Here is a 12120-nt window from a genome sequence, read left to right as displayed (position 1 = left end):
GTTAGATTCAAGAGGTGAATGGCGACGTCTCTATCAGTACTTCCGTCCAGCTGTGTGTCTCACAGATTCACTTTCCGTTGAGCAGTCATTGTATCGGTGTGTTTGGATAGTCAATAGGGATGGGAATATTAAACGTATATATGCTAAAGAAGTGGTTACACATGGAATAATATGTTAGACGTGTAACTGGTCATATGACAAGTTTCACCAAACGCATATTTTTTACGTATTAATTTAAATAATTTATCATAATATACAGCAGTCACCTTCTATCCGACTGCCGTGGTGCCTCAGTGAGGGGCGGATATTATAAAAAGGAAGGGGTTTGGCAATTGCCTCCAAGTAGCTTTTCTAATTGGTGCAACAGAAAGATTGACACTGGGGCGGGTGTTATTCTCAGTCGATCTGGCGCTTCATTGGTACACTGTGTGTTCATGCTGTAGTGGGCGTGGTTTGGCTCTATCCACGTTGTGTAAGAAAAGCGTTTTTTTTCTGAATTTATATATTTTTTAATTGCATTTTTAAATTGCATTTGTAAACAAAGGAACAAGGCAACGTCAATTATTTTGAGGAAAAAGCAAACAACCATAATAAACAGAATGCCGTAAAAAAAATATGTATAACGCGGTTTTAAAAGGATGTTTTTAAAACAGAGAACGCATAAGTGCAAATTAATTATGTTTTTTTTTTTTAATCATTTGTTTAAAAAAAAAAGCCCTTGATATCTATCTATCTAACTTTGTAAGCTGTGTTTTTCTTCTTCTTCTTCTTCTTCTTCTTCTTCTTCTTCTTCTTCTTCTTCTTCTTCTTCTTCTTCTTCTTCTTCGTATTATTATTATTGGTTTTGATTTGTTCTTTGAATATAATAAAATGTAGAAAAAGAAAAGGTTTAGTTTAGTTTGTTTATTCACTTTGTGCCCACAGGGCCAGCACAGGTAGATCTCATTAGTGCACTACAAATACAAAGAAAGACATTTACTCAGAAAAATAATAAAACATATGCTTTTAAAAAGACCAGATTCCCATTGGGCTTATTTATTATTATTTTTTAGATTCTATTAATTTTTTAGTATTAAATGCATGACAGCCGCTGTAGATCGTTACCTTTATTAAAAATGTGCACGGATGGCTCTACCGATTTAATCTAAGGGTTAATCAACTAGTGCCCATAAATTAACTGATCAATTTGAATCAGGTGACATCGTTAATTTCAATATATACCTTGGTGTTTACGTGTTTTTTCTTTTTTTACTTTGTAGTTGTCTTTGCGATGTTAAAATGTTATTTGCTTATTTAGGGGTTCTTGGCGTGGAAAATACTAAGCAGGGCTGTCAGTACAGAAAAGAATGTAATATTAATAGTTTGTGTGTAGATATGGTTTAAATTTTTGAACACTGAAACCTGCATAGCATTTAAACGTTCATAAAAATGTACCAAAAGCACATCCCTAATAGTGTGATATTGTGTGATATTTTGGTAAATTAATAGCGATATATCTGTTTTTTTTTTTTGTTTTGTTTTTGCAGATCTGTAATGCAGTGGCTTAACCGGGTCCAGTCCTTTTTATACTGCAATGAAAATGGGTTTTGGGGGACCTTCCTGGAAAGCCAGAGGACCTGCGTCTGCCACACAGGGGCCAACCTGTGCCAAAGACCCATCCCCTGCATCATCGGAGGTAACAACAGTTGTGCCATGTGCAGTCTGGCCAACATCTCTCTGTGTGGCTCCTGCAACAAGGGCTTCAAGTTGTACCGGGGCCGCTGTGAGCCCCAGAATGTGGACTCGGAGCGCAGCGAGCAGTTCATCAGCTTCGAGACCGACTTGGATTTCCAGGACCTTGAGCTCAAGTACCTCCTGCAGAAGATGGACTCCCGCCTCTACGTCCACACCACCTTCATCAGCAACGAGATCCGCTTGGACACCTTCTTCGACCCCCGGTGGCGCAAGCGGATGTCGCTCACCCTCAAAAGCAACAAGAACCGGATGGACTACCTCCACATGGTCATCGGGATCTCCATGAAGATCTGCCAGATGAGGAACAGCAGCATCGAGCCCATGTTTTTTGTTTACATTAACCCTTTCAGCGGCAGCCACTCGGAAGGATGGAACATGCCCTTCGGGGAGCATGGTTACCCCCGTTGGGAGAGGGTCAGGCTCCAGAACACACAGTGCTACAACTGGACACTCTTGCTGGGGAACAGGTGGAAGACCTTTTTCGAGACTGTGCACATTTACTTGCGGAGTCGGGCCAAGCTGCCCACGACGTTACGCAATGAAACGGCTCAAGGGCCCGTGGATCTGTCGGACCCAGCCAAGCGGCAGATCTACATCAAGATCTCAGACGTGCAGGTTTATGGGTACAGCTTACGTTTCAATGCTGACCTGTTGCGGAGCGCCGTGCAGCAGGTCAACCAGTCCTACACTCAGGGGACGCAGTTCTACTCCTCCTCCTCCGTGATGCTGCTCTTGCTGGACATCAGGGATAGAATTAATCGTCTCGCCCCGCCAGTGGCTCCCGGGAAACCCCAGCTGGATCTCTTTTCCTGTATGCTGAAGCACCGTCTGAAACTCAATAACAGCGAGGTCATTCGGGTCAACCACGCACTGGATATGTACAACACAGAGATCTTAAAACAATCAGACCATCTGACTGCCAAACTGTGTTGAACTGTTCCTTTTGTCTTTTTTCTTTAGCTTTTTTGATGTAAAATTAGAATTTGTACATGTAATTATAAGATAAAAAGAGAAATCTCCGCAATTTAGCTGGAAATGGAACCCATTTAACAGACTACCATATTTGTCTGAGCATGTTTGTTGTTTCCTTTAACAGACAAAAAGAAAAGAAAAACGATGGTTATCATGAGGCCTTTAATTTATTCGGTAAAAACTGAACAAGCTCTCAAATACTGCCATTCTTAAATCGGTTTGAAGTTTTTAAATCTTACTAATTAATCAAATCAGTGACAGATGAGAGCATTCAAAATGATTTATCTTTTTATTTTAGCAACACGTTTTGTGAAATAACAAAAGGTAATGTTTAATATGAACTAATTAAAAGATATTACAAAAGAAAAAAAAATGCTGCATAGATGTCAACATTATTTTATCTACATGTACACTAGTATGAGCAGAAAACCATAGCACACTCTTAAAGGGATCCTGCTCTTCGTTACATCTTAAACACAGTACAAACCTGCACTTTTCTTTTTCTGTTTAAAGAGAAGTTTGCATACAATAATACAATGTTGTCCTTTTAATAAAGACAGGATGAGTGTGATTTTTTTTTAATATTTTTTTTTTTTTCAAATACAGCACAGGTCTTAAAATGCTTTTGTTTTGCGCTGTATGTAACTTAGACACCAAAATGTTTGTGTGTGTTGTGTGTGTGCATACATAAACCTGTCAATGTTTGCAAAAAAAATAAATAAATAAAAAGTCGGCCTCTCATGACCAGATTCACACAAACATGCTCTACTGTACAACTGAGGAATCAGCATTACAAAGTAGATGACTGTTCCGCTGGCAGTTCTAAGGAAGCATTTCCTACATCGTGATATGATTTCCATTGTAGCTGCATGTGTCTCCTGCTTGCAGTTGTGCTGGGCATTAAGGATGTTCTCAGAGGCGTAACTGAAGCACTGATTATAGCCCTGGCCGCTATTCATCTTACTGCTTTATTAAGAAAGCCTTAACTATGTTGGAGACAGATAATGTTTGGGCTTCACTAGTTTTCCACTGTCTGGATTGTAGCTGGGTAAATGTCTTTTTTGGGGCTTGACACAATATAGGACATACAGTGGCTTGCAAAAGTATTCAGACCCCTCACCAATTCTCTCATATTATTGAATTACAAATGGTACATTGAAATTTCGTTCTGTTTGATATTTTATTTTTAAAACGTGAAACTCAGACTCAATTATTGTAAGGTGACATTGGTTTTATGTTGGGAAATATTTTTAAGAAAAATAAAAAACTGAAATATCTTGCTTGCATAAGTATTCAACCCCTGTGCTGTGGAAGCTCCCAGTTTGCACCGATGAAAGAAATTGCCCAAAAGAGGACACAATTACCTTACAATCGGCCTCTACCTGTGAACCATTAAAGTTGCTGTCACATTTTCTGGATAAAAACCCCACTGTTGAAGGATCATTGGTAAGGATGTGAATTGAAGGAAAACGAAGACCAAAGAGCATTCTACAGAAGTTAGAGATAAAGTAATACAAATGCATAGATTAGGGAAAGGGTACAAAATAATATCCAAGTGTTTGGATATCCCAGTGAGCACAGTTGGATAAATAATCAGGAAGTGGAAGCTGCATCACACCACCCAGGCACTTCCAAGAAAAGGCCGTCCCTCAAAACTCAGCACTCAAACAAGAAGGAGACTTGTGAGAGAAGCCACAGAGAGGACAACAATCACTTTGAAGGAGCTACAGAGTTCAATGGCTGGGAGTGGAGTAATGGTGCACCAGTCAACCATATCAAGAGCTCTGCATAACACTGGCCTGTATGGGAGGGTGGCAAGAAAGAAGCAGTTACTCAAAAAGTACCATCTGAAAGCACGTCTGGAGTTTGCCAGAAAGCATGAGAGTGACCCAGCTGAGATGTGGGAAAAGGTTTTGTGGTTAGATAAGACCAAGATAGAGCTTTTTGGCCAAAACTCAAAGCGTTATGTGTGGGGCAAACTTAACACTGCCCATGCCTCAAGACACACCATCCCTACAGTGAACTATGGTGGTGGCAGCATCATGCTGTAGGGATGCTTCTCATCAGCAGAGACTGGGCATCTTGTTACAATTGAAGGAAGAATGGATGGAGCAAAATACAGGAAAATACTGCAAGAGAATCTGCTTCAGTCCACTAAAAAACTGAAGCTTGGGATGAAATTTGCCTTTCAGCAGGACAATGATCCCAAGCACAAGACCAAAGCAACATTGGAATGGCTCAAGAACAAAAAGGTGAATGTCCTACAGTGGCCCAGTCAAAGACTGATCTCAAACCCACTGAGAATCTGTGGAACTATTTGAAAATTGCGGTCCACAAGCATCGTCCAACCAACCTGAACAACCGGAGTAAATCTGCCAAGAACAATGGGCCAAAATCACTCCAACACTGTGTGCAAAGCTGGTACATACTTACCCCAAAAGACTTAAAGCTGTTATTGCAGCGAAAGGTGGCTCTACCAAATATTCATGTGTGGGGGTTGAATACTTATGCAAGCAGGATATTTCAGTTTTTTATTTTTCTTAAAAATATTTCCCAACATAAAACCAATGTCACCTTACAATAATTGATTCTGAGTTTCAGTGTTTTAAAATAAAATGTTGAACAGAACGAAAGTTCAATGTACCATTTGTAATTCAGTAATATGAGAGAATTGGTCAGGGGTCTGAATACTTTTGCAAGGCACTGTATATACCATGGAGTGTCAAAATGTTAATTGTCTAATTGTCCAGTTTTGTTTATTTGTTATCACGTTTTTACCTACCTTCAAATGAATGTGACAAAAATTAAATCATATTTATATTTAAAAAAAAAAAAAAGTTATATTTAATATTAACGGTGTATGTGTAAAAAAGCAAAAAACAAATGAAGCATTGTTATTTTCAGTAGTAAAAATCTTTGATATAGGTTCCTTTGGCTTCTTAAAAAAGACCCTATTATTATTGATGTAACATAGATCGAAATGGGACATGGTTGACCAGAAGGACAAGCAGTACACAAATTGCCATAAGTATGAAACAGTATCCAAGGTAAATGATTAATAAACGACTGATTGCTTCTACAAAAGTCACCTTGGGAAATGAAAGTGGTGTCCTTTATATCTGCTCTGCTGTTGGTTTCTGCAGGCCTTGTGAGTACAGTTTCAGACCATGCTGGTCTACACCAGTGATGCGCAAACTTTCTATACGCTGCCCCCTTTTCTTAGCATACATGTCCATGGTCGGCAGAGGAATAGCTTGGGTTCGAACCGGAGAATTTCTAAACAGAATAAACAGAAACCTTCACGCAGGGGTGGCTGTTTGTTATTTCGTCAGCTTACGAACAGCTATCATGCATTTTGTCACACTCAACCTGGGTCAAAGCGTGACGACCCACATCCTGAGGTGGGTCGCTGTGACCCGGGTCAACCCAGGTATGAACCAGGTACTTTGTTCAACACTACATGTTATTGTGGCTTAGGTAGCCAGAACCCGGGTCGGACCCAGGTAGAAGTAGGCACATGCTTTTGGTAAATTTTTATGAATGTTTAAATGCTACGTAGGTGTCAGAGTTCAAACGTTTAAACCATATCTACATGCACACACACTCTTTATATTACATTCTGATGTATACCGACAGCCCTGGTTAGTATTTTCTAAGCAAAGAAACCCTAAGTAAGCAAGTAACATTTTAACACCATAAAGACTTAACTACAAAGAAAAAAAGAAAGAAAAACACGTACACACCAAAGTATAGACTGAAATTAGGGATGTCACTCGATTCAAATTTTTTATTGGTTAGTCTAATTTATGGGCATTAGTTGATTAACAGGTAGATTCACATTTTTATTAACTTTCTAACCTTGCTGGACTGGATACCATACCATGCCTACTACAGCATGAAAAACAGAGTGCACCAATGAAGCACCAGATCAACTCAGACTAAAACCCGCCCCAGTGTCCATCTTTCTGTTGCACCAATTAGTAAAGCTACTTGGAAACAATTGCGGAATGCGGGACAAAGCCCCTAATATCGGGACGATCCTAATTTTTATCGGGACTATCCTGATTTTATTGGGACGTCTGGTCACCCTACATGATCGGTTATACGTCTAGCATATTATTCAACGGTTAACGCTTATTTTTAGTTTATACATTTAACGTTTAAGATTCCCATCCCTAGGTAGGAATGCCAGTGTGAAAGGGGCTATAGATGCCTAACAATTGGTTATCTCTTATTGAATTTCAAGTACACACAATCCCTGGAACAATACGAAACCATTCATGCTACATTTCAGTCCGGACTTGGAGTCTGTAAAGCTCAATCCAATCTCACGCCAGTAACAAACTAGGGCTGCTGCCGGGTCCAGCTGCAGCATGCATTCTACAACCAGACATTACACAACTGTCCAAGAGAATCTGCAATTATCATGTCTGTGTATAATTGCTATTTACAAGTTCATTCACCATCCTCCAGTGTTTCTCTGAAAGTGCAATTAGGGCTTTTGATTTCTGGTTTTAATCAATAAAGACTGATAAACCCCCCAATACAAAAAAAAAAGAAAATGAAAACGGCATATATCCAATAAACATGGGAAATGGTTACTCAACTCAGTGACCCTTTTCCCAGTAAAGAAAAACTATTACAGAAATAAACAAATAACTGTGCAGCTAGGCAATGCCCCTCCACCTTCCTGGCTTGTATCTAGCATTGATTCGTTCTCAGTACTTTAAACCCACCCCAACTACTGAGAGACAGCAAATTCTTACATTTCTATTGGAGAGTAAGCAGACAGGGAGGATTGCACACACATGTGAGATTTAAAATGAGATTAGACTCAGAAAGGAGGTTTGTTCTTTCTCATGGGGTTTAAAGTGGTATTACAGTTAGATTGGGAGGGTTTACAGGACATGCTCGTGGGGTTTAAAGCAATATTACAGTTAGATAGGGAGGGTTTACAGGACACGCTCGTGTGGTTTAAAACAGAATAGAAAATTGTGGCAAAATGTAAAAAAAAAAATGCGCAGACACACCAAAGCCCCAGAAGAATATGCCTGTGACCATAATGATTTTGCTGTGGAAAACAACAAAGGAAAGAGGATACAAGTGTGCAAGTACTGTCGAGCTACTGTACATATTGTACTAGAAAAAAAAAACAAACAAAAAAACACCCAAGAATTTTGGAAAGTAACCAAAACAGTCATTTCCATGCAGTATATAAAAGCAAAACTCCCTCCAAAATAATGATTTTGGGGTATCTACATAAAAATTGAAAATAGCTAAAAATAAACACCAAAAAACAAGCCCTAAGTATAATATAATCATAGCACATGTTCTGCTGTTATTTTTTTTCACATCTCTGCAATGTGAGATTTAAACCTGCCCTTCACATCTCTGCAATGTAAGATTTAAACCTGCCCTTCACATCTCTGCAGTGTGAAATTGAAATCTGCCCTTCACATCTGCAGTCTTATTTAAACCTGCCCTTCACATCTCTGCAGTGTGAGATTGAAACCTGCCCTTCACATCTCTGCAGTGTAAGATTTAAACCTGTCTTTCACATCTCTGCAGTGTGAGATTGAAACCTGCCCTTCACATCTCTGCAGTGTGAGATTTAAACCTGCCTTTCACATCTCTGCAGTGTGAGATTTAAACCTGCCCTTCACATCTCTGCAGTGGATGCTCATTATGTAACCTCCACTGTCAGTGGGAGTTGGAGAGAGGGTTCTACCAGCCCTGCAGTCCTCTCTGCAGCTGAGAGAGTCCCAATTGAAATTAATTCGATATGGATCTACTGCTGATGGAAATGAATGAGTCTGATTTCAAACCAATTTTAAGTCAGATTGAAATATGCCAATACCAGGTCAGTCAGCGGAGGGATTAGCAGTCTAATTTGTATCTATTAATTTACTATTTTAAGGGTTGGTCCTTGGGTTGTAAACATCTCATATGCATGTCCTGAGGGACAGCATTTTTACATTCACATGCTCCAAGATCCCACATTGCATTCTTTAAACTAATAGATACATTCACAATTGATATAGTTCCTACAAGCTCTAAGATATCTACAGAACATATAAAGGCAGCATCAGAATAAATGAGTACACTTAGTTGATAAAGCGCAATTATTCTCAAATGGTTTCATAAAAGCCTTGTCAATGTAGCAGAATTAGAAGGAGACAGCTGTAGGTTATGTAATAGACCACCATTATATGACTGAATTCTACTGGTGCAGATGTCATAAAATGATCAGGTATGTTTCACCTTTCAATAAAATTGAGTAAATTACAGGCTACAGCAGAATTTAACCCAAGTGTCAGGGAATTCAGGATTAACAGAATAAGGGTTGTGACATTTTAAGCTTCATGGTATGTTACAGATACTTTCTATTTACTTGTTATTTATTCTGACACAGTGGTACTGCTTGAAAACTATACAATATATACTGATGCAAATGAAAACGCAACAGTCTAAATTTTACATCAATAAGCTCATTGGGCACTAAATAATGTTATTTACATTTTAAATAGTGATCAGATAAGTTTGTTGATTGTTTAGTATTGTTCACTGTGATAACAAAATACTGAGCTCAAGTCATGTGGTTTCATAAAAATGCCAGGTGCTCAATGTTTGTTATTTGAGTTGAGTTAAAATGAATTGGTTAAAAATCTGTATAAAGAGCCATTTGAAAAGACATGATTTTAATTAACGGATGAACAGCGAAAGATATGACCACGCCCCCTTGAGTAATGAAGATCGTCTGGTTGCTATCGGCATGATTGAAGGCGGTCTGTCTGAGAGAGAAGTTGCCCTGAGAATGAGATGTTCTGCTTCAACAATCAGCAGAGTAGTCCAGAGAAACCAGGAAACCGGCTCTGTGAGAGACAGGCCAAGTCCTGGAAGGCAGGGTCACCACAACGGCCCAGGACCGTTACGCTGACTGCTGTGTGGGGCAACTGTGACCAGCCAACCTTCGCCAGCAGGCACATGAAGAGCGGCGGAACATCCCACAGCAGTTTATCCAGAGGCTGATCAGGTCTATGTGTCAACGCTGCCAGGATTGTGTTAATGCTCAGGGAGGTCATACCCGACATTAACTTTGTAATGTTTTTATTTTGATAGTGTGTTTCACATTTCATAATGAAAACTTATCATGATTCTTTGATCTGTATTTTTGTTCACATTTTCTGTGATTTTGTTTAATATCTATGTTTAACATATTTGATTAAATCCATTAGACTTTAGTGTTTATATACTGATGCACAAAAGTGGTTGGAAATTCTGGCCTGTGATTGGTTAAAACCTCACCATAGGAGGAAAAATAGTTGGTTCACATCACTGTCAGTGTCTCATCACTGTCAGTCCCACCTCTTTTCAAAGGAACGCCCTCCACCTCCACTCCTAACAACAAGATAAAATGACTGAATGAAAAAAAAAACTACTGAATGCTAATTCTGTGCCTTAACAGAAAATTAATTATAAAACATACTACAAATGAAAAAAAAAAACAAGCCCTAAGTATAATATAATCATAGCACATGTTCTGCTGTTATTTTTTTTCACATCTCTGCAATGTGAGATTTAAACCTGCCCTTCACATCTCTGCAGTGTGAGATTTAAACCTGCCCGTCACATCTCTGCAATGTGAGATTTAAACCTGCCCTTCACATCTCTGCAGTCTTATTTAAACCTGCCCTTCACATCTCTGCAGTCTTATTTAAACCTGCCCTTCACATCTCTGCAGTGTGATTTAAACCTGACCTTCACATCTCTGCAGTGTGATTTAAACCTGACCTTCACATCTCTGCAGTGTGATTTAAACCTGCCCTTATATGCTGTATCAACTATATTTGAATCATTCTACAGAAATGCAATACATTGAGTCCCCACCTCAAAGTAAAGTGTATTTAAATATTTTATCGGATGCAATATACATTTATTTCTTGCGCTGTTTTCATTAACTTTTAGCAAATATGCATAATTACTTTTATGCAGTATTAACACTTAAGGGTGATTTTTTTTTTTTATAAAAGTTCAGTGCCCCCACTATCAGCTCTTATACTTTCTCATCTAAACAAATGTATTTTATGGAATCATTTTAAAATATTCCATAAAACAATATTGTTTAAAAAGGAATGTGGTATCATAGTATAATGTTGAACTAGTATTTTCAAATATTTGTTTCTATTTGTGAATAAAAAGCCATTGAAAACCTGTCCCCAGTTTTCAATGTCATTACCGTAACAGACAGTGTACTGCCCCCTAGTGAGAATATGCCTTAGGCCACCCCTTTGAGCATGAGATTATCATTTCTAACATGGCCACATGGTGAGCAGATCAGTTTCAAACATTTATTTTAAAAAATATCACTTCAGGTGCCTGAAAATCATTGATTAGGTTTATTATGCGTCATTACCATACATGCTATTCTGCTCTATTTGACAATGCCAAGATATTTAGTCAGTAAGTGGGTTATGTGGGTTAAAATGGTCAATAAAGGCCTCAGCCCCACAAAATCCCATAGGATAGAAATGCACACAATCAGTGCAGGCAGTGCATATCGCAATGCTTTACACTTCTGTATTTTAGAGTAAAGGCCTCTATACACCGGATGCGATGCGACAAGCGAATGCGTCACACCACGGCAACAAAAAAAACAACCTTTTATTTTATTTTCCATGTGCCAAGAGGACTTTAATGCCCTTCCTTTGACATATGGTAAACAGTGGAGTACCACAGGGATCAGTATTAGGTCCTCTGATCTTCCTAATCTGCATTATTGACTTAGATTCTAGTATAGTAAGAAAACGTGTTAGATTTGCAGATGACACATAAAATAGGAGGAGTGGTAAACACTGTTACAGCAGTGAAGGTCATTCAAAATTATCTAGACAACATTCAGAACTGGGGAGACACATGACAAATGACATTCAATACAGAAAAGTGAAAGGTACTGCACACAGGCAATAAAAATGTGCATTATAAAAATACCATATGCAAGATATTGAAATCGAAGAAGGAATCTATAAAAAAGATCTAGGAGTTTATGTTGACTCAGAAAGGTCTTCATCTAAGCTATATAGTGAAAAGTGTTGAATTTAAATCAAGGGAAATACAGTGGAACGTTGCACCACATAACCACCCTGATCAATTAACTGCCTCGCTAAATAAATAAATAAATATTAAAAGTAGGCTACAAGAGTAATGGCATTGATAGCAAATGCAGCTTCCGCGATGGAAACAGAAAGCGTTCTAGCAATCAGCCTTTTGGTGTGTTTCCCTTTAAGAGAGGCAGGCTGTGTGTGTATGTCAGTCAGCTGCGTGCAGCAGTGATGTTTGAGTACACCGGTCAAGAAAGCTTTTTTTTTTTTTTTTTGTGTAGTGTGTTTATATGATGGAGCGCACGCTTGCAGATAC

General features: G+C 38.7%; 1 protein-coding gene across 2 annotated transcripts in view; it reads left to right on the top strand.

Annotated features, from left to right (window-relative positions):
- LOC121303632 (BMP/retinoic acid-inducible neural-specific protein 1) overlaps window positions 1-3846 on the top strand; it is a 121188-nt gene extending 117342 nt beyond the window's left edge. For both annotated transcript variants that reach the window (XM_041234435.1, XM_041234436.1), the window contains one exon: window positions 1527-3846. In XM_041234435.1, the coding sequence (XP_041090369.1) occupies window positions 1527-2667 (1141 nt within the window). In that variant the 3' untranslated portion in view covers window positions 2668-3846. The remainder of the gene's footprint in view (window positions 1-1526) is intronic.
- Window positions 3847-12120: the final 8274 nt, after the last annotated feature.

Source organism: Polyodon spathula, chromosome 34, assembly GCF_017654505.1.
Source record: "Polyodon spathula isolate WHYD16114869_AA chromosome 34, ASM1765450v1, whole genome shotgun sequence".
In the NCBI taxonomy this organism is placed as follows: Eukaryota; Metazoa; Chordata; class Actinopteri; order Acipenseriformes; family Polyodontidae; genus Polyodon; species Polyodon spathula.
The sequence above is the reverse complement of the archived record's forward strand: the minus strand, read 5'-3'. Positions and strand labels throughout refer to the sequence as shown.